This window comes from Genypterus blacodes, unplaced genomic scaffold (assembly GCF_046128005.1).
Source record: "Genypterus blacodes isolate CSIRO-AG114 ecotype Tasmania unplaced genomic scaffold, CSIRO-AGI_Gbla_v1 ptg000330l_1, whole genome shotgun sequence".
Lineage (NCBI taxonomy): Eukaryota > Metazoa > Chordata > Actinopteri > Ophidiiformes > Ophidiidae > Genypterus > Genypterus blacodes.
Window position 1 is genome coordinate 532,128 of NW_027467115.1, and position 17,873 is coordinate 550,000.

Consider the following 17,873-nt stretch of genomic DNA (forward strand, 5'->3'; position numbering starts at 1 on the left):
GACCACTCAGCAGGGACACCAATGTTAGTGCTGCAAAGTGGAACTCTGCTGATAAATCTGTCACATTCCACATCAATATATTTTCATCCTAAGGCCAAAGATGCGTATCCTTCCAATATCCTGCTTCCCCTTCATATCTCATCTCACTAATGACTGTTTGACCTGTCTTTAGAGTCCTCACCATGCCTGCCTGCTCTGCCTCTCTGGCCTGCCTGCTTCTGCTGCTGCTGTGTGGGCTGTTGGGTGGCTGGGTGCTGTCCATTTGTCCACCCATGTGTTCTTGCAGCAGGGGACACCGCGCAGTGGACTGTTCCTCACGAGGCCTAACCAAGCTCCCACCTGGCCTGCAGCACAACATCCGCTTTCTCAACCTCTCTTTCAATAGGTAGGTAGGAAGCATCGACACCATGGGGGGGGGGCATTTGCAAGAATCCTCCATCTACAATTACTGTTCTCTCCAATCTAATGGTGATGAAAACAACTGTAAATGACTGATAGAATAGAACTTCCGGGATTCATCAAATATTTAGGGAGAGATTTTGCTCCATACTCCATTTCAGCTGCAGAACTTGACTGAACATGGCCTAGATAACAGCAACACAGCCAGGACCACTCACCCCAATAAAAACTAGAAGAGAGACTCATTGGCTGTGTCATACAGGTTATAGCAGGGTTACAGCAGGTCATAGGGCGGGGAGAAGTCAATGCACTGTAGTGGAGATGACCTACAATGGAGATATACTGTTTACATTATTGTGTTATTCTTAATATAAATTCTAAATGACATTGCATTTATCCTGTTTAGTGATTTCAACTCTTCACACAGCTTGCAAGATGTTGGCAGTCAGCTGAGCCACTATGTCCACCTGCGAACACTGGACCTGTCCTACAACAGACTGGAGAGCCTGCCCCCCTCCCTGCCCCGGTCACTGTGGGACATCCGAGCAGCAGGGAACCATCTACGCTCCCTGGACAAGAACGACACCGCCTACCACTGGAATCTAAAAGTGCTGGACCTGTCGGACAACGAGCTGGAGAAGGTAGTCTTCATCAACAACACCTTACCCAGTCTTCAAACGCTCAACCTCAGCCACAACCGGTTTTGGACTGTGCCCACCAATATGCCACACAATTTGGAGACCATTGACTTGTCACATAACTATCTGGTGCAGATCCTGCCTGGATCGTTGGACCGGCTGCCCAGGTTGGTTCAGTTCTACTTGCATGCTAACCGTTTCTCCTGGGTGTCTGAAGGGATCTTTGACAAGCTGGCCGTGCTGGAGATGATGACTCTTGGGGATAATCCCTGGGCGTGCGAAGAGGAGGAGAACGTTACAAGGCTCCTGAGATGGGCCGAACAGTCCCGTGCAACCATCTTAGGCTGCCCCTGTTACACAAGACCCATCTGTGGGAAAGCCCACCAGGTGACCCCTGGGCATTCAGCACTGTACACGGAGCCTCCACTGTGGGTGAACAGCAGAGGTGAGGGGCCTGAAGGTCCGCCTCCTGCAAGGACTGCAGACGTCACTTCTGGTTACCAGGCAAAGTTTGCACTTTTCGAGACCGGAATTTATCAGGACAGGAGAGAAAGCATGAACGAATCTGAAGAGCAGAAAGCCTTTGTCTGGATGTCTTCTACAACCTTTGACAGTTTCTCCACACACATAAGCACAACCACGCACCCGCACTCTACAACAAAGAAACCCAAACCAGGGACCTCTCAGAACAAAGGGCCCAGGCTCCTCGTAGAGACTGGAGAGACCGTCATGTTGACTGTTTTGGTCCTGGTGAGCCTTCTCAACACCTTCTGACAGCACTCTGACAGGTTACATCACCACCTCAGCTTATTACATACATTGAATTGAATTGAAAAAGACTGATTATTGTCCAAGCACCTACGTTTTCATTCCCAGTATAAAGCTGATGCGATTGTTACTGCCTACTATGATCAATCCCATAATAATCATCTTTTCAACTAGCTGAACATCTACAACATGCAACACGGATATGTCTTTCAAATTCTTGTATGCAAAAAAAAGAATGCACCACATAGACAAACATGACAAAAGATCCAGTGACCTATTAAAGGAGTGAGGTAACGTCCACTCTCTGTATACTGCTTGCACACTGAAACAAATGGCTGTAATCTATGCTTTCTTTATAATGTTGATGCTTGTGCTGAATTTGGTGCTGCTGGGCTTTCATGACAGGACTCAAATTGAACATTCCATATTACCTATGGGCACACCTGTCTCAATATTCCTCACCGAGTACTGAAGAGGCCTATAAATAAAAAGATTACCAATGAGAAGCCAAGCACTGTAAACATATCCATGTAGAAAAGGTTTTTCATAACAATCAGAAGTCCCTGCATCACTATGGAAACTAATTCAAACCAAAACAATCCAAAGCACAAGACAGATCACAGATTCCAATTTGAGCATCAACTTGACGTGTCCATCACACTTCAATGGTACAAACATGAAGATTTATCTTAAAAACTCTAAACGGACATTCAAATACAATAGAAGTCACATTTCCTAGAGACAGAAGCATTTAGCATGTTCAGATAAGATCCAAACCTGATGAAACAACACGGCACGCTGTTTATTCTACCAACACTAAAGACCATAGAGTCCCAACTCAAGTAAAGTACCAAGTCACCATGTCTGTGTTTCAAAGTAGAGAAAGTTAGAAAATCTGTAGACTTTACTGGATTTAAAAGAAGAGAGCTAGAGATATGAATGTTTATTACTCATCTCTTTGTTTGTTTCATTAACACACAACTTGGAAGGGCTCATTAAACGAATGTTTCCAACTATTCGGTCAGAATTCCTGAGGGATTGTTGTCTGTTTTTTGTGAAAACTTCTCTAAAGATCTTTGGGTTTGGCTGTTTATGGACGGATCCAATAGCTTCTGCAGACTCAATAAAGACGGAGCTAATCCATGCACATGCAGCAGTCTGTGTCTTTGAACCTGAAGATCATGGAAAGATGGTGAGGGTTTGGAAAAAGTGAGCATGTAACCAATGCAAGTGCAAAGTGTGATGGCCCAAAATTAAGATGGAAAATGTTTAAGGGGGTCGGAATCTTTCAAGTGTACTAATGCTATTTTTTTTTGCATGTTTGGTGCTCGTCACATGGTTAAAGGATCACATGACCAATGCCACTGAACCTAAATGTGAATAACAGGAAAACGTCCTAGGAAGAAAACACTTAGGAAGCGTTTAGGAAACATTGACAGAAGCCAATGAACCTATGCCTGATGTCTTTAAAAGGTGTGTCTAAATGATATTGGTTCAGTCCTTTCTCTGCAGACAAAAGACTACAGAGACCTCTTATCTCTGCCTATAATGTTTATCGGGAATACTTTAAAAGCTTTGCTCTGCAGTGACTGCACTATTGATGACATCTTCATAAGTACATTCCAAACCTCCAAACCATCACTAATTCATACTTTCAGGACATTTATTCTGAAATGTTTGCGGTTGTTGGTCTTACCTGCGAGCCACGTAGTAAAAAACTGGGTTGCCAGTTTTGGAGGTGCCTGCCTGGTAGAAGATATTGAGGGTCTTCAGGGCTTTAAACTCCTCCTTCTCGTGAACCTGGTGCCTAATGGGAACGTAGTAGAAACAAACGTTGACAGAGCAGAGGCTCGACCAGAAATGAGCTGAACTTCAAAGAGAGATTTTTGGAAGCAGAAACTGGTAAGTCTTGGAGAATGAATGTGCATTACTGTACACGATGGTGCAAATCATACCTGGTCATGAACTCTTCAAACTTGGAACTTGTCAAGTTCAGACTGGACCAGTGGGTGTCGGCCACAGGTTTGTGTTCAGGAGGCCCTAGGTAGGCCAACAGGGTCGCCATCTTGTCAAAAGGTCGCCTGCCCACTGCCTTGTGGTCCCTAGAGAGCATGAATCCTTACTTTAACATGGTCTGATGAAAACTAAATTGACTTAGGTATATAAGTTTATTACAGAGGTTTCATGCTCCATAAAACAAGATCACCACACGTGTTTGCTGACCTGTTGCTGGATAGGTACTGGCCAATCCTCTCCTGGTTGTTCCACAGCAGACGATGGAGAGCCAGAACGTTGCCATCGCTGATGAAAGACAGACTGTGGTTGACAGAGTCACTTGGTGGAGAGTCCGACGCTATGTCCAAGAAAAACCTGTGGTGAGGAGAACAGACTCATCATGTGTCCATTTCTTTGGACCTGTGTAGACGTTGAGATTGAACGCCATCAGAAGCCACTGATAGCAGCAGACAAAGTATCACAGAACGCCCGCAATGTATTAGTGCACTGACTGACTGATGATATCCACCAACAACACACACAGATTTGAATCACTTATGTTCTACCAGTTGGTCCGTCCTCACACTGAACAGCAAATGAAGAGAAAGTTATTTGCAGGGTTAGTTCATTCTCCTGCTGTCTTACCGCCTGGCTGAGTCAAAGTTGCTCTTCACAAAGTCATTAAAAGGCCTCATGTGCTCCTCTTTCGTAAATAAAACGTGGTTGGCAATGCTCTGCAGAATCTGAAAGAAAGACAACAGAAATATCAAGTTCTGTTCTCCTAGTCTGCCAACTCTTTCTCCAATCACAAGAGAATATACTATAATATAAACACTGGACTATGATTCCTCTCCTTTACCTTGGACATGAGTTTGAGACCTCGTTCTATCCTCAGCAGGGGCTTTTTGTCCAGGATTCCAGCCTCGTAGGGGGACACGATTGCTGGGTTGACAAAGCGCAGAAACATGGCACTGCCAACGGCCCCGATGCTGTTCTGTGGGAACCGCTGACTCACCACCTGTGTGAAGGAGGGTGGAGGGGGCAGAGGAAGATGAGGGAGGTGCAGGGCACAAAGGAAGGAGACAGATGTGGAACAGATAAAAAAAATAGAGGCTTTTCAATACATTGAGCATAGAGGAGAGAAAGGTGAGAATGGAAATATTTGTGTGTCAGTGTGTGTAACACTGAGAGGAGCAGAGTGGAGTGAGACATGGCAAACACAGCTATAGATGGAACAGTGCTGAAAGACCCATGGAGAGAGACTTAGGATGAATGATGATGAAGAATGAAGTCAGTTAGGACTGAATCCAGTTCTTAGCCCGATTAAAGCCAGCCACAGAAAGAGATAAGAGAACCACACAGAGAAAGCATGACAACGGGTACAACCGTCTCCTCCCATGGAGCAAGAAGCATGAAGACTGGAATTCAGCACCAAACAGAAACAAAGACGGAAAACAAAGTCGTACGGGTCATTGAGCACAAGTTCTGAACCAACTACAGGGGAAATCTGATTTACTGATCTCAAGGCAGAGAGGGTTGTGGTCAATGTCAAGTTAACTACAACCTTGATTAATCACAGCAAACATGTCTTTGGATGAACACGTAGGTTCTCATGTGGGATGGGCTCAATGGGTTCAGCTGTTCAGATGTCTGACGGCAGCACATCTTCTTCACATCAAGAGTCATTTTGCTGTAGTATACGACTCAAATGATGACTACGACTAGACCAGAACAAAATTAGCTACAGGTTTGAAAAAGGACAAACTTGAACCTCTAATCAAACCACAAAATAACAAATTACAAATGTATCTATCTTAAGACGTGAAGAAAACACATATTTCAAACGGGAACTTGTTCAAAATGATTGTTACATTGGGAGGAGTCATGTGTCTGATAAAGGGAACGTTGACAATCCACAGGACAGATATGTGCATGTTGCAAAAGAGAAGCAGCTCAATTCAGTCAGTGTCCAGTTATCAACACAGACGAGCACTCTTAGGTACATCAGCCAAGGACAGACCAGGCCTACATCAACACAACCAACAACACACAGAGGCCCGTCAGCAATGAAATCAGTTCTACCCTACATTTGATTCTATCTCAGCTTTGCACAATTTTGTTTCTACATAGGAATGCTCTGAAATACACAATCAATTTACTGAAACAAACAGTACTTAGCAGTACTGATGACTTCCTGTAAAGGCTCCTCTATTCAGTCGTTCTGCTGATAGCTGCACATACGAGTTGGCTGAGAGTCTAAACTCGTTTAGTCTTGGACATGATTCACATCTCACCCAGGTAGCTTCTTCAGTTCTGAGTCAGTAGTGGGAAATAACTAATTAATTATTCTGACAGTTACTGAACACCAACTTAAAGACAGCAAAGTGGTTTGAAAAGACAGAAAACGTGTTTTTGGTCTTGCCAAACAAGAACCTTTGATGAACAGAGAGCAGCACTTACTACAGAGGACATAACTTTGCTCAACAATTTATACATCAGGACAGAGATGCTGAGACTTACAGAAGTATAAGATGGAGACAACATTCTGCACCGGCAGCCAATCATCATCCCAAAGCTCTTACTTGTAAAGGCCCTCTAGAAACCAGTAAGACCAAGTCCACCCCAAAACAGCATTAACCAGGACAAATGTGTAATTATGAAGAGATTACATCTTTTTAAATTTAGGCATGATTAATAGACTTGGATTTCTAACAAAGCCAACATTTTCCAGGTGGGTCTTCTCATCCTTCTCATCCAGCCTGAGACGACCGGATGGAGATCATTCTCACTTCTATGCATGCAGTAAAGAGATGACTGGTTTACAGTTTTAGGGTGAATTTCCACTTCACCTCCATTCATAAACCAACGGGGGAGTCCAACCCATGAGAGACAGATGACAGTTTGTCAGAATATTTCATCCAAAGAAAAATCAGGGCCCTGTGCTACGACGCACGATTAAAGGGTTTAGTCAGCTACGTTAAGGCTTAAGTCTGAGTTTTCTGTGTCACGAAGCTGACTCACTTCTGTTTACACTCTGTTGCCATGGTAACTTACACCAATTCTGGTCCACAGCACATTTGTTTCTGCTTTGTGTGGCTGAAATATGAAGCACCGCCTCTTGACCAATCCGCTTTGAAAATAGCTTCATCGTACCTGCAGGATCACATTGATGAAACTTTAGGGGGGTTCCCCCGAATAAAACAAGCATACAAGCGCCTCTAAAGTAAATTAGGTATCGGCACGTGACCATTTCATCTCATATTTGCAGACACGCCCCCTTTTATGAGAACGTGCATGTCTCTGCATTAACAAATGTGCCTTATTAGCGGCTTTGTGATACCGACCAAATCTGATTGCAGGGTTTCGATTTTGTCGAGCCAGCTTACGCAAACTAGGTCAAGGTCAGTTGAGCTTCCTTCGTAGTACAGGCCCCAGATGTTGTGGGAAGCCAAGCCAGCTGAGGCAGGCTCTGTGTGTGTGTGTGTGTTTGTGAGCACACTGATTTATATAAGATGGAGGAATACGACTTCAAACAATGTGGATTTCAGTGTAGATGAAATATTCTGAGAAAAAGTCTTCTGGAGTGAAAACAGAGAAGAAAAGACGAAGATGCCACTATTTTCGCAAAGCTGTTAATTGAAACTACATTTCTTTAAAGCCGCAGTATTAGTAATGTGATTTTAAGAGAGGGGTGTAAACAAATTTGAACATGGAGAAAAGAACAAAACAGTTCCAGAGAAACACCAAATTAAAACCAAACTCTTAAAAAATGAATAAAATACAAAAAAAGGCTTTTGCTTCAGGGGGAAAGTGGCTAAAGAAAAATAGATTATCCAAACTTACTGCTTTTTTGTTTTCCTTTTTTTCTTTTACTGTTGCTTTATTCAGTAGAGAGTGGCAAGTTGCCTACAGAACAGAGATGAGCACAATCATGGTCACAGCACGAGAGAGGGAGAGAGAGCGACACACACACACACACACTTACACACACACACTCACACGCATACACACACACACACCTTTTAATACAGTAAAATTCGTTGACAATAACGGCTGGAAACATGTTGGTTGACCTCTGCTCAGGGGATCTGAAGCGTGTGCATGCATGAGCTTGCGTGGTTTGACGTCAGCAGATTAGTTTTGTGGCAAAATGTACGCTTGCACAGGTGCAAAGGGAAATCAAAATGGGGAATGACAAATCAAAGATGTCAGCAGATCTACAAGACAAAATCTAAATCGACTGTGTTTATTATATGATGACATCACACGCTTTGTACTGGCCCGGGCATTAAACTATTCCCTATAAGGTTTGTGAAGCGGCTTGTTGTTGGTTGGATTGGAATGGTGACCAGTATTAAAGTCACATGTGAAGATCTGTAACATGCAGAGGAAACTCTCAAACTGATTCTGCATCACAATCCAGTCTTCATCTGTTCATTCATATGCTAAATGTCCTTCAGGTCAAAAACAACAACATCACTCAGATGTTCAAAGCTCCTGACCTGTGCATAGAGATCATGTAAACAGACTGTAGAGATGTTGGGGGGGAGGGTTTGGCAAGAAGAGCTGGTTAATAATAATAATAATGTGAGTTATTCATTCACTTTCATGGCATAGCTGCTGATTGTTGACTGGCCTGAGCTGGAGAGGATAAGACAGGTGAACTTACTCCCATGTGCAGGTGAAAATGACAGGAAGGTCTTATCAAACTCACCGTGTTGTGAAATGTTTGATGTATTGGGATTAACCCATTACACCATCTTCTACATTCTATTCTAGCCTTTTAAAAGTGAAGTTCCCCTTTTTTCAGACTGTGATCACATCTTATCTGTCACTGTCCCTCAGGTTCAGCTGCCTTCAAACTGAGTGATCCACACTCATGCGTCTCTCTATCTGGGTCTGTATGGTTTAACTGCATATTGGATCAGGTGCAGAGATAAAAGTCTTTATTTAAATGTCTACTTGTGTTATGAAGCATTTAGGTCACGTCAGAGGAAAGAGAACAAGAGTTTCAGCCAAACAGGGATTTCTGAATTACTTATTAGCTTCCAAAGCCCTCCTTGAAAGTTAAAGAGAGCCTAAACTAAGTGTGAGGTAGCTGGAACTGGATTTAAGTTTCTTATTTTGCCAATACATCAATTTCCGCATATTGTGCTGGCAAAGTTGAGATGAACATGTTCTTCTTTGAGGAGATGAATACAGGCAGATGCCCCTGCAGGTGTTGCTGTGCGTTTGTTTAGCAGCACCTCTGGTAACTGAAACCCTACAGTGAGATCAGAAATGAGCACCATATACTGTCCTGATAACAGATAAATAAATAAACTTATTAAACCTAACATAGAGCTTTAATGCCCGACGATGGCCTGAACATTATATACCAACAGGAAGAACGTTAGAGAGGCTGTAAGACCTGCATGTTTGTTATTTGGACTTGTGCCTGTGCAGTTGGGCCCTGATGCATCTTTGATATCAGACAGCTTTGTGTTCAGCAGCATCAGGAAACCTCAGAGTGGAGAGGCAGAAGCTTGAAATGTCAGTGAGGCTGAACACAGGGAAGAGCAGAGACGTGGGTGAGCAGCTGGGGGATGTGGTGGGTGGTGTGTGTGCGTGTGTGTGCGCGTGTGTGTGTGTGTGGGGGGGGTATACCTGGTAGAGACAGTGGCAGACGCTGCGCAGCTGTGGGGGGAACTCTGTGGAGGATTTGGTGATGGCCTGGAAGAACTTCTCTGTGATCTGCAGCAGGTTCCTCTGGTTCTCCTCCAGGTTCTCCCCTTGTTCCAGTCTAGAGGGACACCAGGAGTTACTCTCAGGGAGTCAGGGAGGCATCCTGCTTAGACATCCGATTTTAACAGGCTATGACTTCAAGCTCCATGATGTCCTCATACACCTAAGGGTTAAACCTCACACCCCTCACATAAGGAATCTAAAGGAAACACCTCTGAGCATATCTCTGAGTTAATATGAGGTCAAACCTTCAGGGACAGGAAGATTTATTCATTGTTTTCTCTTATCAGGTCCTAGCTTGACCTATCAGGATGGTTCTCTATATGGTGAAGAGGTTATAAGATGAAACCCTCATCATCAGTAGACTTTACCTGGTGGGGTCCACTTCAAAGCTGATGTGTTCAGGTGTGGTGATGACACTTCTAAGTAACGGCTCCAGAAGCTTCTGTAGGTACGCTGCCCCATAGACCTGAGAAGAACATCACACAGGATGGAGTGAGGAGACATGGACAGTCAGACACAGACAGAAGAAGTCCTGGTCACGTGTGTTTCTCTTTACCTTAAAACAGAAAGTCATGATCTTGCTGGCCAGGCTGTTTCCTCTGAAGAGCGTCTGCATGGAATCTGCCAGCTCCACTTCTTTGGAGAACATGTTCCACAGCAGCTGGTAGAGGAGGTGACGGGAGTCGAAGAGCGTGACCAGGACTCGAGCGAGCTCATCCTGCAGAGAGCAGACGGGCATTCACGTCAATGCTTCAGGCCGGGGGCGGAGCTAAACAACAAGTCTGTGTACTTCTGATACAGATTGGTGGTGATGTTACGTTGTGTGGAGTTATACACACCCACTGTGACCCAGGAACAACATTGGCTAGTGCCATGGCGATGGGGAGTTCTCCCTGGTCCCCCATCATGGTGACCAGCTCTACCAGCCTCTCAAACCGGTCGGCCAGCACCGTCTCAGCTAACGTGTCAAACTCCGTCCCCTGCTGCAGGATCTTGGTCAGCACTTCCATAAAGGTGGCTCGTGTCTGCAGGTCCTTATGGTAGCCCAAGCCTGAGAAATGAAGATGAAGAGAAAGACCTTCCTCATCCTCAACTGAACTTGTTGACACACAGTGTAAGACAGAAGGAATGAAGTAGAGAACACGAGGCTCTGGAAGGCGTTTGACTCTCTTCCTCCTGAGGTGAAGGTACTCACCGATGGAGTGCATGAGGCCGCTGTCCACGTTGGCGTTGAGGAGGTTGGACATGGCCAAGACGGTGCAGTGGCGGAGCGAGGCGAGGCGGCGGGACATTCCTCTTTTCCGCCCGCCGACAGCCTGACCCTCGTCCTCCACCTCGCTGCAGTCGTTCAGCAGGTTCATGAACAGGGTGAAGTATCTGAACACACAAACAAACAAGACATCCGATCACAAACAGCCTCTCCTCATCCCACAGGTCAAGCTGAATGCAGGTGGGTTCTTACTTGAGGAAGAGCTGGGATTTTGCCTCCATCAGTTCGACTCCGTCGCCCTCCTCTGGCTGCAAAGGAAGGCCGGCCAGCAGAGACACCACAGCCTCCATACTGGCCTGGTCCAGGTCCCTGATACACAGAGCAGAGGCATAAACAGGGCTGCACATAGGAACCGTAGAGAAATGAAGCGCAGCCCAGATTATTAAATAGAGATTTCTCATCTACTGACAATGAATCAAAAAAAGCAGGCTGTGTAACAACGCTTCACCTTGTCAAACACTTGATATCATCATCGGCAGCCTGGTTGGAGGTTCCCATGACCCAGTCAGTCAGGTACTCCACCATCTTGTTCCTACACAATCAACCACAGATGAAATGTTATCACTTTTCTCCACATGTTGATATGACACTAGTTAGTAGTTAGTAGTTGGTGTGAACGTGTCACGGTCACTTACATGCACACTTCCAATCATAATGTCTACAAATGTCACTGACCTGAACTTCATCTCCTGGCAGAAGGAGAGGTCGTCTCGTCTCTCCATCATCACCTCCACCAGCTGACACAGCTTGGTTTTGATCTGGATGGCATGGACCATGTTTCCCAGGATGCGTACATATCTGAGGGCAGGAGGATCGATACACAGCTGATTATAACTCATGTTCAGACACAATACAAAAAGAATGCTGTCCTCTGTGTTCTCTACGTGTTCCGGATGGAATACAATGGAGTTTGTATATACCGTGTGCTGCCAAATGAAACAGACCAAACCTCCATTTCTGTTCCCACATGGTTGTTATGGACATTTAAAGATGATTCAATGTTTCCCAGAGCTCTACAGCCCCACCATGATGTCAAACTGACGCTCTGAACACACCAGCTGAGCGTGCTGACTGAGCACTGACCTGACCAGGTTGAGCATCATGGTCTCGATGCTGGCCTGCCCCAGGTGCTCAGAGCTTCCATCAGTGTGGTTGTCAAGCAGGTTCTTCATGATCGCAATGGTCTGCTCCACAAACTGGGTGTTAGTGTCATTGATGGGAACCTGCAACCGGAGAAATGATTATGTTACACATGCAGACAATACTGGGGTGTCATACAAAGTACACACACAAGCACGCGCAACCACAGACACACACACACACACACACACACCAGGGTGCTGCTGCTATAGAAAAGAGAGCTGATCTGACAAACTGCTATAGCTTGTTTACTGTCAAAACATACAGCAGTAAATTTTTGATTGGTGTGCATCCCTGGTTTAACTTCTCTTTGGAACCACACCGACCCTTCCCCCCTCAGATCTACTCACTGGTCCCTGTGTGTCAAAGAATTTGCCGATGCTGTTCTTCAGCTTGTTGAAGAGCATGGGGTAGAGAGCAGGACTCAGCTCCAGCCCCAGCAGGTCCTTCACATTGGTGCGAACGTGCAGGCCGACCCGGTCGTGGCCACACACCAGCAGGGCCAGCAGCCGATCCACGAAGCGGCTCACGGGCGTCTCGCTGGAGGCTGAGGACGAACAGGAAGCGGTGGAGGCCAAAGGAGTGGAGACCTCACAGGAGCTCATGGAGATCATGGAGTGCTTGCGCTCACTCATGGGACCCATGGGTGGGCTGTAGGTGGCTAGACCGGGGGTGCTGCGCTGCTGGAGACACACTCCGCCCAGAGCACACAGGAAGCCAGTCATGTTGATCCATTCCTGCTGTAGAGGGGCACAGCAACACTGAGCAGCAGAAGCAGAGAACCAGAGAGACTACATTTGAACACGAGTGACGATCAGTGATGTTTGATGGACGGGCAAATGAAGTCCAGTCCTATAATCCTGAGGTCCTGACACACTCACCTGTCCGTCATCCGCCTTGTTTTTGGGAAAGTTGAGAATCTGTTTAGTGACCTGGTCCCATTTAGAGTACGTGTCCTCCCAGGCCTGGAGAAGAAGAGGAAGAAGAAGAACATACATGAACTGCAGAGCCAGGCTGGAGATTTTGTTGTAGAGGTTAACTCATTAATGACTGATGTTCATCTTAATGTTTGCAATAATAAAAAGTTATGGAACATAGAGGTGAATTTAGCTTTGGCTTTGGAGGAAAACGCCTCAAACCCCTGGAATTGCAACCGTTACCTCAATGTTTCCAGGAGTAGGATGCTCTATCCTTCTTAGCAAGGCCATGACCCTTTTCTGCAAAGTAGAGCGGCCTGCAAATAAAGAAGAATCTAATAAGAAGTGTTCACAGTAACTGACACACAAGCTGACAATGACTGTAAAAGACAATCACCCAAGAATAATAAACTGTGAGGTGAAACCAATACAATAACAATAGGAAACATGTGTGTTAAAGCAGTCCTCAGTGTGTGTGTGTGTGGCTGACCTGTGCCCATCATGTTGCTCACTGAGGCCAGCTCACTGAAGGTGGCGTAGTTGGGCAGGATGGTCTGGACAGGAACCTCGTCGGCTGTGCTGCGGATGTCGGCCTCCTCACAGAGGTGGCGGAAACAGGACATGGCCACCAGCACGGCCTCTGTGTCGGAGCTCCACAGGAACATGTATAAACACACCTCCAGCTTGGTCTGGGCCTGCCTGCAGATGGGGATTCCTCCGCCCATGGTGGCAGACTCCTGGAGGGACAGACACACAGCCAGGTGAGACACAGACAGGTAATCAGTGTGAAAGGAAACTCATAGTGTTGTTTTAAAGTACGTTAATGATCTGGGAAGAAACATTATGGGAGGAGTAAACACTGCTTACCTTGTTCTTATGCAGAAACTTATTCCTGCAGATGAGGATCTCCCTCAGCCACTTCAGCACTTCTGTCCCATTGACCATCGACTGGGCAATCAACTTGCGGCAGATAAGGAAGAGCACCTGTGAGCTGAAACCAGCAGATAGAGAACAGATGAGGGTCAATATTATAATAATTATCTATGTCTACATGCAGGAAATTGTAATGCAGCTCTATCAAAAGAACTCAGTGTTCAATCCTTCCTTCATTGTAAACCCTGGACTAAAGAGAGAGTACCTAATGTCCCAAAACGTTTCTATGGGGGCATCGGGGTTCCACAGCTCGATGGTCTCTGGCTGGTGCAGAACGAGCAGAGCCTAAGAAGACAGAAGAGACAGAACAGGAACCATGAAACATTAATTAGAAGACAAAGAAAAACAATGAATGTCTCAAATCACAAAGACTTGAAACACAACTCTGCACACGCGTGACACCAATAAGTGTGTTTGCTTCATCACAGGGTCATGAAGTCTTTCTTTTCAAATAAGCCCTCTGAGACAGTGAATGTGATGTTGGGCTATAGAAATAAAGTTGACTGGACTGAGAACAATGTTTTAACATGGACCCTCTGCTGTGACGTGGAGAAAAGTGGAAAGAGATCCTGACCTCCATGGCTTCCTGTGAGAGCTGGGTAGTGTTGGTTAGAGGCACGAGCTGCACCAGGCCAGTGATGAGCTCTGCTGTGCTGCTCTGGATCTCTGCGGTTTGTTTCACTGGGTTCTAAAGGAGACAAGAGAAAAGAAAACAATGAGAAAATGATTTATTCCACCGTTTATGGAGAAGTCCTCTGAGATCAGAGTTCAAATGTGATTGGTTGGTTGTTTTCCAAACTCAGCAGACACTCATTGGTCTCATGTCCTGCAGTGGAAGCAGCACTGTCAGACTCACATGCAACATGAGCTTTGGGTCGGCGTGGATGAGCTTGACCAGAGCGAGGAGGAGGCACTTGTAACTTCGAGTGTCCAGATCTGTGGCTTTTTCTTTGAACTTAAGGCTGGTGGTCATCTTCCCTTTGAATGTCAGACTCTGTGGAGGGAACAACAGGAAGCACGTTCATCCAAACAGCCTTCATGACCAGGAAATACATTCTCACTCAGTTTGAGGTCTTAATTAATCTCCAAACTACAAATGCAGGTTTAGTTTGTGTGTATCAGTACATAGTCTAGTTGATAGAATGTAACCTCTCTCACCGGTGTCATGCGTAGGGGGGCGTGGGTGCCGACGCCTTGGACCACCCGTGTGAGTGTGTCTGCAAACATGAGGCGGAGCTTCCCAGAGTAGCAGTAGACTGCGTCGATCTTCGGCCACCAGTCCAGATGGGACTGAAAGGAACAAAAAAGGGAAAATGAACAGCGTGAACTCTGTGTCTTCTCCGTCATAAAGCTCATGAGGCTGCAGACTTACATTTGTGATTATTCTGTGCAAGGAGTTGACTAGGACAAAGTGAAAGGTGGAGGGTGAGCTGGAGGCCAAACAGACCTGGTGACAAAAGGGAAACGCACTTTACTATGTCTATAGACAAAACAATAACAGAGTGGAACATTTCATGTAGTAAGCTGACACCATGGCAACGACAACAAGCCACTGATGATGTCATACACACGCTGTAGGGATCCCCCTGAAACAGATTTCCAGATACTTCTCCCTTCTGGCTCCACCCACATCAACATGAAGTTAGAATACCAGACACCCACACTCCTCCACCACAAACCTGTGGACCAAACCTCTCAGCAGTACTTCAAATGAAACAAATCTGCTCTTAACCATGTGCACTATAAAGCACGGGTAACTCCACTAAAATACAATCCTCCTAATCATAATTTTGCAATAAGAAAGAAGTTGAAACAGTCTGAGTTCTACCTCGACGTGCTGGTTGTTGTGAGGATTGATACGGAAGCAGGAGACAAAGCAGTCCATCATGAGCTCCACATCAGCATTCTGGCAGCCCGTTCCTCGCCAGAAAGGTTTGGCCGCGTTGAACAGCAGATTCTGTGGGGACAGGGAGGGAAACAGATCTCTGAGGTTCACTCACTCGTGTGTACGAGCTGAGACAGAAGGGTTCAGACGAGGCTTACATGCTGGGTTCACTACAGGTCAAACTATTTAGCCATTTGGATACTTTGTTAAATCCCATGTTCCATCTGAGTGGAACTTTACACTCCAGCTGTGTAAAATGTAAAACATTTTCTCTTTTTTGTGTGAGACAGGGCTGTCCCAACTGCCAGTTTCATGTTCATAATTTTGAGTAAAAGTCCTGATAAACAAACAGCTGGACATAAACAAAGCCTCCTCAGTCAAGACAAGTCTCACCTTGAGGTCCATGACAATAGACTGGACCAGGAGGAAGATGGTTGAGTGATCCTCCCAGTTGATGTACGTGGAGGCTTTACACAGTTTGACACAGGCGATGGCGGCGCTCTCCATTAGCTGCTTGCTGCCACCCTGACCCGCTAACGCTTTCCGCAAACTGTCCAAGAACAGTTTCTGCAGTGAAGAAAGATGAAGATGTTTATTTTATTTGAAAGCACAGTTACACATGCAGTGCAAAGTGCTTTCATAGTTGAATGACAACATAGCAGGTAGGAAACAAGTTCAAAGTGTACCTTGTTGGCTTTGCTTTCATCCACAGTGTCTTTGGAGATGGTATGTGTGATCTCTGGACAGAGGATGAGGAGGATGATCTGCAGAGGCCAGACTGCCGCCTTCCTCTTTGCGCTCTCGGCAAAGCTGTCGACCAAGTCAAACAACCGCTCAGCAGACTCTGGGGGCGCACAGAGACACACACAGAGTCACTGCTAGTCAACACAACGTCAGTCATCCTTCTGCCAGAGAGAATGATATCATGAACATACAGTCATCAGCCTTGTATACAGACCTGCCATGTCTCCCTGTGGTCGCTGGTAGAGCATGGTGAACTCGTCTGGGTAGTTCTCAACCCAGTTCCAAAAGGCCTGTGGAGAGATTCACCTGGTTACATGTGATGGTTTACATTTAGCTCTGTTTTCTTAGCAGTTTTGTGCTAAAATATCCCAGCAGTGCTCCACAAACACAATGAGTGATCAGGGACAGACCATAGACCACAGAGCATGAATACCTTTTCTAAACTGTTGATGACTGAGAGTTGTGCAGGCTTCTTGAGAGCTCGGAACTTCATTGCAGTTTCTGAAATGGAATTGTTAGAGAAGTTAGGTGATCAGGTGTCGATCAGATCAGCTACCTAAATGTGTGGAGGTTTCCAGGGGGGAGGAAGGTGTCATGTTGTCATGTTTACCATGTAGTAGCTTCTTTAGTTTGGAGCAGTCCACGTTGATGTACTGCATCAGCTCTATGTCGTGGACGTCCACGTTATCTTCCGAGCACACAGTCAGCTCCTGTAACCTGGACACACCACAGAGACAGAGTCAACACATCTGCTGTCAATGTTCTGGTCTTTCACAGCAACTCTTAAATCCATAAATGCATCCAATCATTGACACTGGACAACTGGTACCTGGTGGATATGCGGCTGAAGACGGCGTTGAAGTTGTTGCAGCTAAGAGAGAAGAGGACGGCCGAGGCTGAGGCCCGGAGCTCGGCGGCGTGCTGGTGGCCGTCGCGGTACGTGTGAATGAAATGGCAGATTTCTGGCAGGAGCTGCTTGACCAGCATGGTTTCATCCAGACGTAAGCAGTCTTTGGATTGCTGAGGAGGGAGGACAGAGTGTGACATGATTCAGACTGAGGAGGGACCCAGGATCAGAGTGATACCAGTCGGCCCCGAGCACAATCAAAGGAGAATGTGAAGGAGAATCAAAGGCCGGAACGCAATCCCAGCACATTCTGCAGGAAATGCATGCTGCAAGGACAGATGCATTTGTATTTATGAAGGTTAAACGTTTGCCTCTAAAGTTGATAACTTTAAATCTGTGTGTTTAGTCCCTCTGGCTTCAACAGGACATCACTGGGACTTCTACACCTCATTGTTATTCATTGAAGACTTCAACTTAAGGTAAAGGAAAGTGTTGAAAGTGTGCAAGCCTCATGTGAGACATGTTGGACTCATGTTGTTCATATAGAAACATTCATGGTTTCAGTCTGATGTTCCTCTACAGATCCAGCCCTCCTCTGTTGTTCTACCAA

The 17,873-nt window shown here is 45.8% G+C and overlaps 2 protein-coding genes across 4 annotated transcripts in view; one reads left to right on the plus strand and one right to left on the minus strand.

Annotated features, from left to right (window-relative positions):
* Positions 1-17,873, minus strand: part of nf1a (neurofibromin 1a) — a 44,156-nt gene that overhangs the window by 21,250 nt on the left and 5,033 nt on the right. Inside the window, exons 4-35 of one of the 3 annotated variants that reach the window (XM_076137642.1) lie at positions 17,246-17,436; positions 17,027-17,133; positions 16,850-16,917; positions 16,631-16,706; positions 16,359-16,516; positions 16,066-16,239; positions 15,616-15,744; positions 15,160-15,234; positions 14,946-15,077; positions 14,644-14,781; positions 14,362-14,475; positions 13,993-14,072; positions 13,722-13,845; positions 13,345-13,591; positions 13,098-13,171; positions 12,819-12,902; positions 12,288-12,674; positions 11,881-12,020; positions 11,473-11,595; positions 11,246-11,329; positions 10,990-11,106; positions 10,723-10,904; positions 10,367-10,578; positions 10,084-10,245; positions 9,896-9,993; positions 9,447-9,582; positions 7,644-7,706; positions 4,660-4,818; positions 4,446-4,543; positions 4,029-4,175; positions 3,761-3,907; positions 3,502-3,612 (exon numbers count right to left, since the gene is read on the minus strand). In XM_076137642.1, the coding sequence (XP_075993757.1) occupies positions 3,502-3,612; positions 3,761-3,907; positions 4,029-4,175; positions 4,446-4,543; positions 4,660-4,818; positions 7,644-7,706; positions 9,447-9,582; positions 9,896-9,993; positions 10,084-10,245; positions 10,367-10,578; positions 10,723-10,904; positions 10,990-11,106; positions 11,246-11,329; positions 11,473-11,595; positions 11,881-12,020; positions 12,288-12,674; positions 12,819-12,902; positions 13,098-13,171; positions 13,345-13,591; positions 13,722-13,845; positions 13,993-14,072; positions 14,362-14,475; positions 14,644-14,781; positions 14,946-15,077; positions 15,160-15,234; positions 15,616-15,744; positions 16,066-16,239; positions 16,359-16,516; positions 16,631-16,706; positions 16,850-16,917; positions 17,027-17,133; positions 17,246-17,436 (4,337 nt within the window). Of the gene's footprint in view, positions 1-3,501; positions 3,613-3,760; positions 3,908-4,028; positions 4,176-4,445; positions 4,544-4,659; positions 4,819-7,643; positions 7,707-9,446; positions 9,583-9,895; positions 9,994-10,083; positions 10,246-10,366; positions 10,579-10,722; positions 10,905-10,989; positions 11,107-11,245; positions 11,330-11,472; positions 11,596-11,880; positions 12,021-12,287; positions 12,699-12,818; positions 12,903-13,097; positions 13,172-13,344; positions 13,592-13,721; positions 13,846-13,992; positions 14,073-14,361; positions 14,476-14,643; positions 14,782-14,945; positions 15,078-15,159; positions 15,235-15,615; positions 15,745-16,065; positions 16,240-16,358; positions 16,517-16,630; positions 16,707-16,849; positions 16,918-17,026; positions 17,134-17,245; positions 17,437-17,873 lie in introns of all 3 variants that reach the window. The other 2 variants (XM_076137641.1, XM_076137640.1) reach the window with 2 other exon arrangements.
* Positions 183-2,886, plus strand: LOC142988449 (oligodendrocyte-myelin glycoprotein-like). Its single transcript, XM_076137627.1, has 2 exons — positions 183-385; positions 827-2,886. The coding sequence occupies exons 1-2, from the start codon at positions 183-185 to the stop codon at positions 1,809-1,811; spliced, it is 1,188 nt and encodes a 395-aa protein (XP_075993742.1). The 3' UTR covers positions 1,812-2,886.